The sequence below is a fragment of the Rhodamnia argentea genome, chromosome 10 (genome assembly GCF_020921035.1).
Source record: "Rhodamnia argentea isolate NSW1041297 chromosome 10, ASM2092103v1, whole genome shotgun sequence".
Classification (NCBI taxonomy): Eukaryota; Viridiplantae; Streptophyta; class Magnoliopsida; order Myrtales; family Myrtaceae; genus Rhodamnia; species Rhodamnia argentea.
The window spans coordinates 22,324,543-22,341,028 of NC_063159.1; the positions used below are offsets into that span (position 1 = coordinate 22,324,543).

General features: G+C 38.2%; 2 protein-coding genes across 2 annotated transcripts; one reads left to right on the forward strand and one right to left on the reverse strand.

Annotated features, from left to right (window-relative positions):
• Nucleotides 1–8,116: 8,116 nt before the first annotated feature.
• On the reverse strand, nucleotides 8,117–11,370 carry LOC115735039. The gene is made up of 4 exons (XM_048271145.1): nucleotides 11,205–11,370; nucleotides 11,027–11,104; nucleotides 10,648–10,746; nucleotides 8,117–8,229 (listed from the first exon to the last, which is right to left on the reverse strand). Exons 1-4 carry the CDS (start codon nucleotides 11,205–11,207, stop codon nucleotides 8,152–8,154), a joined length of 258 nt encoding a protein of 85 aa, XP_048127102.1. The 5' UTR covers nucleotides 11,208–11,370; the 3' UTR covers nucleotides 8,117–8,151.
• Nucleotides 11,371–13,367: 1,997 nt separating this feature from the next.
• Nucleotides 13,368–16,063, forward strand: LOC115735118 (dual specificity phosphatase Cdc25). Its single transcript, XM_030666216.2, has 3 exons — nucleotides 13,368–13,535; nucleotides 13,644–13,782; nucleotides 15,688–16,063. Exons 1-3 carry the CDS (start codon nucleotides 13,453–13,455, stop codon nucleotides 15,856–15,858), a joined length of 393 nt encoding a protein of 130 aa, XP_030522076.1. The 5' UTR covers nucleotides 13,368–13,452; the 3' UTR covers nucleotides 15,859–16,063.
• Nucleotides 16,064–16,486: the final 423 nt, after the last annotated feature.

The window sequence follows — 16,486 nt, forward strand, 5'->3', positions numbered from 1 at the left end:
TTTTTCCTTTTTTTCTTTTTGGTCGAAATGTCTAGGTTGAATGCACTGATAAATAAGTCTCACATACCCTCAAACTAGCACGACACATGCTTCTGAAAATTCAACTTGGTGCTAAATTGAGAAAGGTTTGCATTCAAAGTTAGAATTTTAAAGAGTATAACGATAACATGAATTCATTGTGAACCTTATTAACATACAACTATGTGCATGATATCGATAGAGATTACTATCATTTATTAACAGTGAGTATAGAGCAAAAAGGTTAAAAGTCGAAATCCTATCGAATTCGCGTTATGTACAGCCATAAGGAATACAACAGTTAAATATATGGGAAGCCTAAGAGAAAAGGTACGAGAACTATTTTCCTTTTTTCTCATCATCACTCAAATACCAGGTGGAAAATGACTAAAATTCCCTTTTCATTCTTGTTCATTTATTTTGTCGAGCTAGGAAAATGACTGGTTGAGGGTGAAGCTTGCGTGCCCTAAAAGATGGCTTGCCACAAAATTCCTCTGGTTACTGAGATTTGAGTCAAGATCGAGGTCTCTGTTCCTGTCCAACTACTATTCAGTTTCTTCCACAGCATGCAAATGTTGACTTTTGACCTGACTCCATCGTGGAAGCAATCTAGAGGCCAGAGTGACTCTAGTTGTCTCCCCCCATGCTTAAATGAGGCATGTCGTATCTAAATAAGTCTTTAAATAGCTTTATCTAAAATCTCGTGCGTACCTCGATACGTAAAGGAAAAAGAAGATATTTCCAGCAAACGGATAAGAAAAAGATATGTTTGATAATAAGAAGATAGCAGTGGAGAAGGTAGACCTCACGTCAGCTTTGGCTGACTATATCTTGGTAGGAATCGTATAATAGCATCCCACATGAGTGAGTCATAGGAATTTCATCTATAGTCGACTTATGCTTCGCACAATATATTTTAATTGACATGTCAGCTACATACTCTGATTATGTGAGCAAAATTTTTCTGAAAAAAGGAAAATCTTTTGTTGATTGTATTGTCCCCATCAAGCTTTTTGTTTTCCCCCTCATTTGTGCAGCCAACAACGTTAGAAAGTTTCTAAGGGAAAAAAAAAAGAACAACTTTTGATTGGTGGAGAATTTGGGAGTTACCATGGCAATGCAATTTATGAATTACATGGAAATTTTGTTCTAACCCTTTTTATTTTCAGAAAAGAAAATAAATAGGCTGATGCTAGGAAACGAAAAAGAGCACATACTTTTCGGGGCACTTATTCTTGTGAGATAATTCTCACAAAAAATCTCAGAAGTCTCATATGTAAAGGTACTTACTCATCCGTGCGAAACAATTTCTACCTATATCATCATTGTCGTCCACACCAATGTATCGATGGATGAAATACTATTTTAGCAAGAATGTTATGTCCTGTCAGGTTCTATGCACCTCAATCAATTCAGCTCGGGAAAACAATCTTAAGGATGCACTCCCCCACATTAGCTTGGCACATTCAGAATTTCACTTGTTGAGTGCTCAGAACAAGATTGAAATCCAAGACCACAAATAGAGAAGCACGCTCCCTTACAATTTAAGCCGACACCTTAGTGACGGTAAACGGAATATCTACAATAACAAAGTTTAGTACTCTTTACGCTGGGAACAAAAGCAATAGCAAAGATAGGTACATGCCTTTTTTTTATTATTATTGGATTGGACCATGGGCATAAACATATGCAACCTATCAAGAGATTTAAAAACTTTGGAACTAAATTTTACAAGTTTTTATAAATGGATGCTTTTTGGGTTTTTGGTACTTGGTTGAGAAAGAAGAACTCATTGGCTTCCGGATACAACACATCATCAAAAGCACGGTCCGATTCAGATGCCATTTAGATGGCACTATGCACATATTTTTTTTACTAATTTTTTTTTATTGTGTAGGCTTCACATATCGTCATCCAAGATAATGACACAAACTAACGACTATTTATTCCACTTCCTTGAGTTAAGGGAAGGAGGGAAGCAATTTCTTGCTATTTTTTTAAAAAAAAAGAAAGGTTTTATAAATAAATGAATTCTGATTCCAAAATAGGTCAAATCTGAAATTTGAAAGTCGAATTCTTCCCAAAACATGACGGACTTTGCTAACATAACAGTTTTTGATAACTGTGAGAATAACAGTACGTTGTGAGCCACAAATTCTTAAAAGAGTAAAATCTCATTGTATTTTTAATTAATTATTATTCATTTTTATGACCCAAAATAAACTGTTAGTATAGCAGTCACCCAAAGACTGTTATATAATTAATTTCAAAAAAATGATTTTTCTTAGGGATAATAGATTAAATTTGGACTTTTACATAGTTTTTAATAAAGAAAATCGCATAACCACGATGTCGTTCTCCTTTCGATTATAGAGGGGTGAGATGGGCTTCAAATATAATAGAGTAAAGATCTACTTGAAAAGGATTTACATAATATCAAACCGTTAAAAACTTATAGTTCATTTCCTTTTTCCCTTTGATTTTCCCCCAATGTAATTAATTTCATCATTTGACAATTGTTATTTGTTATAGAGGAAGATATTTCAAAGTATTTTGAAAATGAAAGGGGCACATTACCAAAAATTCACATCATCATAGGGGGATTTATTCTATATGAAAAATCTATGGGACAAAATGTAATTCTCCTTAATTTGTTGGGTATTTTTTTCTCCTTTCAAGTGAGCATTACTTTTCGACCTAAAAAAAAAAGTGAGCATCACTTGGTAGTTGTGAGCGGTTCTAGGTAGATTCTGATTTCACTATGAGCCTATCTTGTCGAGACCGGTTCCAAATTTTTTGAACCTAAAACCTACCTGGTATATCGTGGGACTGGACAATTCCTTTTTTATTTTATTTTCATTTTTAGGCAAGCAAAATGATAGTTAAGGCAATAACAAAAATCCCCATTCGCCAATAGCCACAATTCATAAAAAATGAACATGTAAAACAAAATAAACAATAAAAAGTTCACAGCATGTAAGATAAAAAAAAATTCATTTTTCCGATTCTTAGGTTCCTCAATTCCCAATTCGGTTCTTACTCGAAAACTGGGAATCAAACAACATAGTACAAGTTTGAAAATTTTGGGATCGGACAGATTCCCACTGGATCCTGAAACCGGACCGTTTTCAATGGCCGGTTCGATCTGATTTCCGATTTTACACTTGATCCATACTCACCCATGTTTATATGATCACTTGAAAAGTGTGACTTACTTTCCAACGAGAATTCATCTGAAGTACTCAACATCTTTAACAAACATAAGGGTTTTATTTGTTTAAATGAGACATTGGTAACATCAATAATTTTTCTATTTCTGGGTACATATCAATGGCTACGAAATAAATTTGGAACAGAGACAAGAAGCAAAAATACATATACTTCTCTGTTCCTAAGAAAAAAAAAATAATTTATCTTCAGAAATTGTTCACGAAAACATAATTGTTTCTAAACAGGCCCTAAATCTCACACATCCTCAAACTAGTACGACACACGTATTTGAAAATTTAGGTTACTTCTGCAAATTAAAAATTATTGCTAAATTGAGAGTGGTTTGCATTTAAATTTGGAATTTTAATAGATATAACTATATCACATATTCATTACGAACATTATTAATATTCAACTATGTTCATAATATCAATAGAAAATATTATCATTCTTTAATAGAGAGTATATAGCAAAAAGGTTAAGGTTGAAAGGCTTTCAAATTCGCGTTACATATAGAGAAAAGGAATACAAGAGTTTAAATTAGGGGTGAGCGGTTTCGGGTTCTGTATAGGTTTCACTTGAAACCCGAACCTATCTGTTGGAATAGATTTTTCATTTTTTAAAACCCGAAACCTACATGACATACCCCGGAACCCGGAACCTACCTTGTCATAGATTTTAGTGTTGATTCTAGGGTCTATCCGATTTCTATATGTATTCTTAATTGAACGACTGTAATGAATCATTACCTTTAATGACCACCACTTGTTGCTACAATTCTTATTTAGACATACGAATAAATATGAAATATTAACCAAGTAAAAGTCTCACTCATAAATATCGTCAGAAATGGAAGCTCATACCGTTGGTTTCAGAATATGAAAAATTACCAAAAAAGTCCAAAACCTATTGCAATTGTGCTAATTCAATCCTAATTTACCGATTCAGCCTCAAAAATTTTGCAATTGTACCAATTAAGTCCATCCGATCAATTTTGACCAGTCGGCGTTGACGAGCAGGCTAGCCGGTATTGGCCGTCCTACAACCTAATTTTTTAGTTTTTCCTTTTTTATTTCTTTCTTTTCTTCCCTCTTCTTCCTCTAGTCGGTCACCCAAGTCCAGTGACTAGCTAAAGGAAGAAGAGGGAAGAAAAAAAAAAGAAAAGAAATAAGGGAAAAAGAAGAAAGAAAAAATTAAAAAATATTAAAATATTCTATTGCGTCAAAATTGGTCGAATTGATTGAATTGGCACAATTGCAATATGTTTATGATTAAATCAGCAAAAAAAAAAAATTATGCCTAAAATGGCACAATTGCAATAGGTTTATGACATTTTTGCTAATTTTCACTCAAAATTACGCATTCATCATCGGACGTCATGTAATACCGCATGATCGTGTGAAAACATATACCATTACAGGTTACGGGTTTCAAATTTCACTTATATGGAACATAGAACCTAACGGTTGGAACAGATTTTTTCAATTTTTGGAATTTGAAACCTACCATACATACCGATTTCCTATTGGTCCGGTTCAAGGTTTTATCCTAGAACCTAGAACCGGACCGGTTCCCTATTGGTCCGGTTTCAAATTTTACCCTGAAATCATGCCGACTCCTTGTTAAAATATGGCAAGTCTAAAAGCAAAAACACGAATATTATTTTCCTTTTTCCAAGAATGTGGGCGGAAAATGACTAAAATTCCCTTTCAAATACTTTAATATGTTTTGTTCGAGCTAGAAAATGACTGGTTGAGAGTTGAGCTTGCGTGCCCTAAGATAGCTTGCCGAAATTCCCGTGGATGCTGAGATTTGAGCCAAGATCGAGGTCTCTATTCCAGTCCAACTACTATTCAGTTTCTCCCACAGACAGCAGATGTTGACTTTTGATCTGACTGACTCCATTGGGGAAGCAATCTAGTGGCCTGAGGGATTCTAGTTGTCTCCCTTCGCGCTTAAATGAGGCCACGAGGAAATTTTTTCCTGGACAAGGTAAAATCTTCTGTTAATTGTCTGTCCCCATCCAAGTTTATTTTTTTCCTTGCCTCATTTGAGCAGCAGCCAACAACTTTAGAAACGAACATATGAATGAATTTGGAAGTTAGTATGGAAATTTTGTTCTGACCCCTTTTTCTCATAAAAAGAAAAAAAAAATAGGCTGATGCCGGGGGGGAAGAAAAGGGCACATACTTTTCGCGGCACCTATGCTTGTGAGATAATTTTGACGAAAAATCTTGAAAGTCTCATATGAAAAGGCACTTATTCACGTGCACAAGATAATTTCTGGCTCCGTCATTGTTGCCATCCATCCACCCCAGTGCCAATGTATTGACGGATGAAATGGTTTCTATAGTAGCGAGAACGTTATGTTCGGATCAGGTTTTACAGACCTTGATTAATTCACCTCGCGAAAACAAATCTTAAGGATGCACTCTCCAATATTGGTCTAGCACATTCGGAATCTCACTCGTTGAGTGCTCCGAACAAGGCGGAATCCAGGACCACAAATAGAGAAGCAACCTCCCTTACAATTTAAGCCGACACCTCAACGACGGTGAGCGGAGTATCTACAACAACAAGATGCAGCACTCTTTACGCCGTGGAGTAAAAGCAATACCCAAGATGGGTACATGCCCCTTTTTATTATTATTATTATTATTATTGGATTGGACCATGCGCACCAATACATGCCACTTCTCAAGAGATTTAAAAAATTTGGAACTGAATTCTACCAAGTGTTTGATAATGGATGATGCCTTTTGGGTTTTGGGTACTTTGGTTGAGAAAGAAGAACGACTTCAAACTCATTGGCTTCCCGACACAACATGCCATTTAGACAGCACTATGCACATATTTTTATTATTATTTTTCTTGTTGGGTAGGCTCCACATGTCGTCATCCTAGATAATGACACAAATTAACGACTATTCATTCCAAATTTCCAATCCCTTTCAGTTAAGGGAAGGAGGGAAGCAATTTCTTGTTATTTTTTTTAATTAAAAAAATTGATATTTTGAATATGTAAATTCTGATTCCAAAAATAGGTCGAGTCTGAAATTTGAAAGTCGGGCTCGTCCCAAAGAACGATTTTTTCTTAGGGCTAATCGATTACATTTTGGACTTTTAAGGTAGATTCTAATAATGGCAAATCCTGCAAGCTAACCCCGGTTCGACACGTGGAATTGTCATAGTCCCACAATCATCTAAAGGGACGGATTGTGGGCCCCCCGGCAAGTAGCTATCGGAGAGAGTGGTGCGGCCTAACCTTAGGTTCGGTCTATGACCAAAAAATAAATAAATAAATAAAAAAAGCTTAGGTTCGGTCATTAATTTGGCTCGTGGAACATTGGTTTGGAAGCAAGGCGAGTTTACTTGAAAAAATTTGTTAGTGAAAATCGAACGATTTGAAAATATCCTTTTAAAATGATCATTTATATTGACTGAAATAATTAGCTAATAAAAATATGTTTCATTCATTCATTTTTTGCAAGAGATGAAAGTTACAATTTTTTGAGTAAAATATTTTCGAATTACTTATTTCTTGTGAAACAAGCAAAGTCTTAAATTGAATTGAAGCTGACGGTTACTATGAAGTGGATGGAGGTGAATAGATTCAAAAACCGACCTACAGAGCTAAGCTAACATAAATATGCGTCTCTTTACCTATCCGAACCATCTTACGTTATCTCGACACTTAGGATAAGGTTCGATGCGGCAGAATATGTCAATTGCAAAAGCAATCATCAAGTGAAAATTGTAGATATGTAAACCCGATTGACAACTCATGGAAGTGTTGCTATATGAATTCTAGAAATGGTAGTGGGGAGTTAAGACTAAGAGGTAAAGATGGTTTGCTGAGGACAATAGATAAGACCACAAAACTGCTCTTGTTAAAATTCAACGGTAGGTAGGCTGCCTTTTGAGTAAAAACTCGTGAATCTTTGGGTATCGTTCGAAGGGTCGTGCTACTTTCATCCTACAGACGAAAGGTCGAGGTTTGAAGATATTGATCAGCAATTTTGAATCTTTTCTCCTTAAAACAATGTCGGCAACCAAGGCCTGCATCCGACGCGGATGTTTTTCTAATCTTCTTGGTCAATCGTGGAAACCTTTTTATAATAATCTGGTCGGTTTGCTTTGTGTCCGCAAGACCCACTATTGGGATTCTTTTGTCAAGATGCATGCGTAATTGCTTACCATTTTACATGACTTTTCACTGTTAATTCCTGTCACTTTCGCCCCAATTTGCTCCTAACTCAGCTCTCAACAGTCCAACGGACTTTTCAAGCACGCCAAAAGGAAAGACGCCCCCACCGAATCCTTGCCGAAGATTCCCCTTCGCTTAGCAGCAAGGAAAAGATCCTCGTCGTTTCCAATTTTGAGTGGCCTGGCAAGTCTTAAAAATAAGAAGGGCTGCGTGGATAGCATCCGAGGACAACTACGAAAGCCAAAATCAATTTGGAAGTGGCTCTTTTCTTTGCTCCCGACCGCTTTCTATTTTTCCTAAAATTGTGGATGTAATAGTTTTGCAATTATTGCTAGATCATGTCTTATGGCACCTTTCCTAGTACAGTGTATGCCCACAAAAGTTCTTCCCGTTCATAGAGACGTTGTCAGCCATAATCTGAGGAGGGCCTTTCTTTTTCGGTCACTGGACCTGTCTGTTGGGGGATCCAAACCATTTGGTACGTCCAGTACACGGACATGCCAATTGCCATATGAAAGGTTCCGGCATAACTATGTTGGAGAAACTAATTTCAATTGCAAAGATCATATGAAACCATCATTTTGGACCTAAATGCATCTCGGTGTCCATGTTTTTCATGCGCAAACAGACTAGATTTCTTGAATGGACAAAAGTTTCAGGAGGATGCACTGGCTTCTTTTGCTTCTTCTTTGCTTGGCTTCTCAATCAAAGGAACATCAGTCGTCCTTCTTGTCCGCCACTTCCGGTGGTTTTCCAGTTGACTCAGGAACACCCAGCGCGTCTCCTTCCCCTACCTGCAAGGTGAACAAATATGTAAAGTTTCTAGAGAAAGAAAGATGATTGAGAAAAGGAAGAAAATTCAGAGGCATTATCGATATCTGCTACACCTCATTCTCCAGAGCATATAACTATTCACTGACTTATGTTTACAACTTGATTACAAATCTAGGTCAAAGAACTCCATCAGCATTTATGTATAACCCAGTGATGAAAGCACCAAAATTCGTGGCAACAATAAACATGATGCATTAAAAACAGATTCAATGCCCCTTCATTCAGGTGCTTAGTAGCGCGGGTGACATCAACCCATTTACAAACTATAATCTGATCTTTTCAAAGCCCCTCCACATTTTCCTTAAATAGGATACTAATGTCCTGCATTGATACAGACCCAAACCCACCCAACGAAAGATGAAGACTGAAACGCAGCCTGCCCAGCTCTTTGGTAGTTTTGCTTGCACAAGCATGATCGGACATGTATAGAAAAACCATGATCAATGAATCAAACATTTTGTACACGAACAAAGGTCACACTCAGGAATGTGTTCCATCTACATAAGAGAGAAAACACGATACACCTAACGGGTTTCATTTTTGGGTTCACAGGAAGAAGGCAAATTCAAAAGCACAAACTGCATTCCCAAATGAAATATTTCTGATCACCCTTTCCTTGGTTTTGATGGCATGCAAAGGGAGCAATTGAAAATATGATAACCCTTCACCATAGTAAAGTTTATGGAACATCCATCCAATTTCAGCAAAACAACTTTCCATTCATGAGAAGACTTGAAAAGAAAGATAAAAGACTTCCAACCAAACCTTCTTCTGGAGTTTGTGACATGGTAGAGACAATTACGAGAAACAATGAGAGAGAGAGAGAGAGAGAGAGAGAGAGAGAGAGAGCATACAAAAATGCGCATTGCAAGCCATATATTATTCCCTCAACTACATCAATATATTAATCGTATCAGATTAAATGCCACAACCATGGATGAAAGATTACAGAAGTCATTAACTACACAATGTCAACAATAGGAGCATGGGAGGCTGTAAATTTAAGTACATACTTCTATAAGCACAGAAATTGTTCAGAGGAATCCGTAGAATTGTATACGTATTATAAGGTTGAATTATGATTACTGAAAAAGGTGAGGTTCCAGCAGCATAGACCATCGTTGGCAAAAATCAAATCAGAAGTAGCATCATAACCATCAACATTAGTCAAGAATATAGAAGTGACCATTGCGTCGATAAATGGTAACTGCACGTAAAAACAAACATTTAGAAAAAGAAGCAACTATGCTAAAACTCAGGATACGATGTGAAATAAGAAGTTTTTCTTTTGATTCCTGTACCATGGAGCCAGTTCAATTGAAGTCACCAGACAATGAAACGTTCTCAAATTATAACCCATGATACACTTCCACACTTTACCTTCATGTACTGAGGAAAGAAGCTCTTGAAGCAAACACAGTTTCATTCTGAGATCATTATTGACTATGCATAATTAAAAACTGATCGTCTCCTTTAAAGCAGTAGTTCAGATCAAAGACACAGCTCGTGACTCAATAACAGTAAGGAACCATTAGAAAATTAGTGGGCTCATGATAAAGGAAAATATACTTTGTCTGATGTACGGCAAAAAAAATATTGCAGGAATAAATCAGCTGTCATCCCAATAAAGTGACAGTATGTACATTCCAGCACCATCTAAGTACAGATATTCATTATCGAGGAAAGCGACAAAATGCTAAATGGACTTGGTCAACATACTTCTTCTGACAAGCATTTGATACACATGTACGAAAATCTGTTGTGCTTCATTTTCATTATCAGATTGGAGATGAGCTCCAATCTTCAAATAACATCAATGTTCCCACCAAATTTTGAGGGAAGGACCAAATCATGTCCCCCTTTATCTGCTAGTAATTATTTGCAACTTAGCTTGCACAAAAGGGACCAATTTTACCAAGATAATATATACAAGAAGCAGAAAGAAACAACAATGGTTAGATAAAACAACAATGAACTTCAGTCTGACTTCTTCCAACCAAAAAAAAAAAAGCCCTAATGTTCTATCTGTAATACCAATGAGCTATTCTTTATCCTGTAGGTCCAAATTATTGGCACAGTTAAAGGGGAAAAGAAAATCCTTAGCGCACACCGTACTACCCTGTGCTCGGCTATGCAGCCAACAGTCCATTCCACATGCGCACCCGTAATAGGTGATACAAGGAAACGATCTTTGCCTCAATTTTGAAGGTTTTCCTATTACACCCGATACCAATACCGTAGACACAGATTCCCCGCACAGGTTATATGAACTAAGGAATCGCAATTGCTCCAGAATCGAAACCAAACTCACAACACACTACAAGTGATTTGCATGTAAGCAGAGAACAAAAACTACAATTTTATATCCAATAACTTACTTTGCCATCCATTTTGGGTGCTGTTGGCTTATACGGACATGCTGGAGGAGTCCTCACAGGCTTCCTGTACTCCCACCCGAAAAGCGCGTATACTTTCGCCTGCGAATTTTCACCGTTAGAATTCTCACATCGCGAGCTCGCGGAGCCAAATTCGACGCGAAGCCCACGAAAGCCACCAAAAGGGCAAATAACCAGCACCACCATGGTCGACCCAATACAATCCTTCAACTACGAATTCGACCGAACAATTACCCCATGAAAAGAAACCCAAGAAATTCCAACCCCGTTCGCGCGATTTCGCTCGTTGATCCCAGCCAAATTAGTTGCGCAGGCGAATTAAACAAGCGACGAAAACGGCGCGAGCGCAGGAGCGTCTTACCATGATGAAATCGAAGAGGAGAGGCAGTAAGTTCACGATCGGGACGATGAAGAGAGGCAACAAGCACACCAAGCAAACCTGATGCAAGAATCCTACACGAGGTTAAGGAAAACAAACTCGAAGAATTCGCATCGATGAAGATGATCGCGGAAAGCTTCGGAGATTCCGGAGGATTTACCATGTTGAATCGGATGGCGCGTTCGAGAGGACAGATTGCAGCAAATTCCTGCTCCCCGGCAGCGGTCGAATCGCGATCGTTTCCTCGGGAGTTTTCCGGTAAACCACCGCTTGGAACTTCGCAGGAGACTTACGGGGACTGGAGGATATAACCGTACAATGGCTTGCGTCGGTCGGGTTTTCGGGTCAATCTCTTGCATTCGGGATCCGGATCCGGATCCGGATCCAGACTTTATGAGTTGATAGTTTTCCTGCTCTCATCGAAATAGCAGAAACATGTTTTCATTCACTCCATGTTACTTTAAGCAGGTTCCAACACTTGAAGATAGCCGCGAAACAACAATTTGAACCCAATTCAAATTTTAAAGAATTGGGTCTTTCAACTAGGACCACAGAGAATCATATGTGTAATGATCTACTTCGTCTAGCATGAACCGCTTATGCAAAATGATCCTTGTAGATTTTTCACGAAATTTCGTTTCGTGGTCTGTTCACATTATACAAATAGATTATTCCAAGAGAATTAACGTTCTCGTTATCCGTAAGTTGTTCGCCAAATTTTAATTATCCCTTGTTATACAACTTGTTCTCCTTCTACAAAGGCCCATCCAGACTTGGACCCATTTTGCTTTTAATAGTTTGTTCTCATTTTGCAGAGCCAAAGCCGTTCAATGCTTTAGACACCCTCAAGTGAATTTGTATCCGCGACTCTCTTTTTTAGTTCAAAATTTGTTATATTTTTAGGAAAAGCAATTGATATGCTAATATGCTTGTCAATATTGACATAGCAAAGCGACTAGATACTACGCTTTATTTGCAGCCTTTTAGGAAACTATCTCATATTTTGTTTAGTGATGAAATTGGGATCATATACTTTAGACTTCAATTTACTCAGTTTGTACTTTAGTTTACCAAAGCAAAAATTGTTTTGGTTTCAGTGGCAATTGACTGAAACTTATGTTCATGGATCACCAAAGAAGCACAGGGTCGTCGAGCTAATATATAAACTCGCAAATAACATTATTTGATTGGGTCAAGGCAGTCCATGCGAAGGCGACAAAAACGAAAATGATCCTGCACTTGTCAGTAGCTTTAGATTATTTTGTAATCATTGAGATTTCGTATGGAATTCTCTCACTATTTTTTTTTTCCTCTTTTTGATTGTGACAAAATAATTTCTAACCTTTCATCATGTAGATTTTGTAGGGAAAATGTAGTGAACGAATGGAAAAATATAGAATCGGACTACGAGACGTGATAACAATCTTCTTAAGGAATTATTTACCCAACAATGTTGCTAATGGTTACTAAAAAAAGAATCCTCCAAAATACATAAGAGTCTTGGAATGAGAACATCGGATAAAAATTATGATATTTCTCCAAGAACTCTCTAGGGAAATAATCGAAAACAATGGCTGTATATCTTTTATAGAAACGAAAATGGAAGTTGTTCTTACGAAAATAATGAACAGATCATGGTATATATATCAGCGAAGAAAACACAATTCTTCATTCCGAAAAACTATAAAATTCGGACATAACTCTTTAATTCAAAAAACGGTTAACTCTGACACACCTCTTCATGTCCGAAATTGGTTAATTCCGACACATCTCTTCATCTCCAAATAATTGTAAATTTGAACACCTTTTCGGAGGTTGTAAAAAGCCCCATAAGAACTATCGGACATAGTTAAATAATAAAAAAACTCGAAATTAAGGTTGATAAAAAATTACTATAACTCCTAGATGACCGGTCGCCTTGTTTCGTTATGATTCGATATTTATTATTATTTAAAAAAAAATGATTGTTGATTAGTGCCCATTATTATTTGCGATTGCGCAAAGTGCGCCTAATAATTATGTACCCACACGTAGATATAGTGAGATGTAGCTCATTTGCTCATTTCTTTATTGGAAAGATTATAATAGCCTTTAACTAATAAAATCTCTTGCATTCTCCCAATTTTTTTTTTTTAAGTGGGACAAGGGAGTGCCACTTTTATTTGTTTTATAAACAAACTTTCAACAGATGCATTGCAACGTTTTTAATCGTTAGTGCAAATCAACAACTTTTAAACATCCTAAAAAATTACACAACCTTTTACGGTCGTAGCAAACTTAGCATTCAATTACTATTCTGATTTTTCCGCTAAGTACTCGCTCGATCCCCAGGAAATCTGAAAATCAGAAGAGCCTGAGCGACTCGTGGCTTTGCCGAGAGAGAGAGAGAGACACGCACAAGAGAAAGCATGGCGCGTAGCATCTCCTTCGTCACTGGGTCCCAGCTTCTATCTCTGCGGCGTCGTCCCAACATCGCCATTATCGACGTCCGGTGAGCTCAGAAGCCGCTCCTGGTTCCTTCATCGTTTTGGACGCTGGTAAACTGTCTCTCTCTCCGTGTGTCTTGTTTGCTTCCTCAACGAGGGGTTTGTTGATTCAGGGACGAGGAGAGGAGCTACGATGGCCACATACCGGGGTCTCTGCACTACGCCAGCGGCGCTTTCTCCGATAAGATGGCCGATCTCGTTCAGGACGTCAAAGGGAAAGACACCCTCGTCTTCCACTGCGCTTTAAGCCAGGTTTTGGCTCGATGCCCCGGTTTAAGCGTCTTCTCTTTTGTCCACCTGTTCTCTTCTTCTCTTCTCCTGATTTTCCTCTGGATGGGAGTTGGGTTTCCTTGTGTGATCTCGTTTTGCATGGATACACCGGATTTTGTCTATATTGGTAGCTAGGTCCTTGTTGGAGGGGAGTGGGTCGTTTGAGATGGCACTCCTTGGTCTTTATCTGCTATAGTTTTTGGGTGATGCCGCTTAATTAGCTGAAAGGGAAATTTTGACGGTGGATCGACATGATTTGGTTCTTTGGAGGATAGGGAAATTGGTAATTTCGGTGATATAGGTCGAAGCATAATTGTTGAGTTGGGTATTTGATAGACTCAATAGCTAGTTACTAGGTCAAATTAGGTATGTTTGTGCTGTTAATTTGCTTTCTGTCTCGAAACAGTGTATCCTCACCGATGTCGTGTTACAGAATTGAGTGCCAGTTTATTGGTTAGTGCCTGTCCTGTCTTGCATTCTCGTGTTGTGGCTGAGAGTAAATTGCCCTCTTTGGAACATTGAGGAAACTTCAGGAACTAGCTGATAAACCTTGTGAATTAGTCGGAGTAGGTAAATCCTGATTCCCCTCAGGTTTCCACGAGTGCGAAAGCTGGTAAAAGGAAAGAAGGAAAGATGCGGTTGTGGGTCAGCAACTGAAAATGTGGACTTCTGCACTGGGGTCATTTTGGGGCGCACAGAGAGATGGGGAATTCATCCTGATGCCGTCTGTTTGTGAACTGAAAATGTAGACTTCAATTGCTGGATTTGACCTTAAAACCTCGGTCGGAAAACTTGGTTGGACAAGATGCATTCATTTGTTGCTAGATGAACTTAAGGTACTAACTCTGGGAATGAGATGATATCAAGATAGGCTGATTTTCTCTTTCAGTGGTTTGCATGTTTCACGGGGTTGGCAAACCTTCTTTATTGTCAATGATGCCTAATAAATATTATGAAGCATGAGCAGATGGGAGCTGTCTATCTATTGTAAAATTATCTATTCTTCCCACCCAACATTAAGTGCTTTGCCTTTTTCTCCATCCTTGTTCACTTCTATAGTTCCATGCAACTGTAAGTCATTAGTTTTTCTATCCTCGGCTTTGTTTTAGTGGTGAATCTTAGTTGGTGAACTGGAAGGTAATTTTTCGATATTCTACTCTATATAGTTCCCAAAATTGGCACTTCTTTACTCTGTATGGATAAGTTCATCCCATCTTCTTTCCATCCTGGAGATGTTGAATACAAAGTATTGGACTTACGGAATTCAAACTGTAACCTTCATTCTTATGCAAGACTTGCATAGAGATCGAGTGGGTGTGAGTGGGCGTGAATGGGCGAGAGCGTGCTTGCCTCTTTACTTACATTTTCTTTCCCATCACTTATGTTCTATGGTCTCTTTAGAGATGGTCTATCACATGGGTGCATGCCTGTCTACTCACGCGTGCCTGCCTCTCAATTTCTGTCTCATGCCTTTTTTCAATAGGTGTGCGAGTGAGAGTGTGTTTGTCTATCGAGTGAGATGTTGAATACAGATTATAGATGGAGATACAGAACTCCAACTATGAATCTCATACTGAAGCGAGGCTTTTTAGTTTTTAATTAACTATAAAATGGACTTCTGGACTATACCTGGTCTATCATTTAGTCTTTGTCTTGACAAGGCCATGCGATGGAACTATTCTGTTAGTTTTTCCATCTCTTGCATCTCCTCCTGAAACTGATGAACCCGCGTATTGCATTTGTGCATAGTCAGTTTAAATATTTTCCAGATACTCTCAATATATCCTGATGTAGTTTCGAATTGAAAAGCATGCTTTTGGGTTGTAGTTATACAAGCTTGAAGACTATATGCTAATCTGCATTATAACCATGTTGATGCCTGTCTAGGTACGTGGCCCAACTTGTGCAAGGAGGCTAGCCGATTATCTCGAGGAGATAAAGGAAGATGGAGGAATCAAAGACATTTTGGTGCTTGAACGTGGCTATAATGGATGGGAAGCATCGGGGAGACCCGTATGTCGCTGCGCCGATGTCCCATGTAAGGGTCATAGTGGGTAGTCATGGACGATGATGCGGCATGTTGTTTTAGGAACCTCCTCAATGTGTGGCCATTGTACAAGCACACTTTGTTCTTTAAGACACCGACCTGCTGGTCAAAAGTCTTAGATCATCATTATACTTGCTGGTCTGTCAGTGAATTTTGATTTTCCCAAATGCCATGACCGAAGCACAATACGAAATAATCCGACGATGTTGGATCTAATTGGGTTTGGTTGTCGCGAAACATATGAAGTGCGAAAGATCTGAAGCTATCCCCTTGAGATCCTAGAGTGTCTTGTGAGGATGCTGAGCTTTTACACTCAGTATTGCCTGCTGTTTCACTGCTTCCTTTTTGGAGGAGACTAGAGATGAGCAGGACAATGTCTGCCTCTGTTGAATAACCACTTGAAATCTCAGAGCAAGTTGGGAGTTACAGGTGATTGGGCTCTTATATCTCATGATGCAATGATTTCTAGGAGACCCTAGACGGCAATTATTTGATGTCCTTTTTCAATCGCTATCGTTAATTATCGTACGGAGAAAATCGTTTAAATCATATGTGACAAGTTGTGGGGCTCTTAGTTGTTAAAAAGCAAGAAATGTATCTGGTGAATTTTCAAGGGAATGTAGAATGTACAATTCAGGG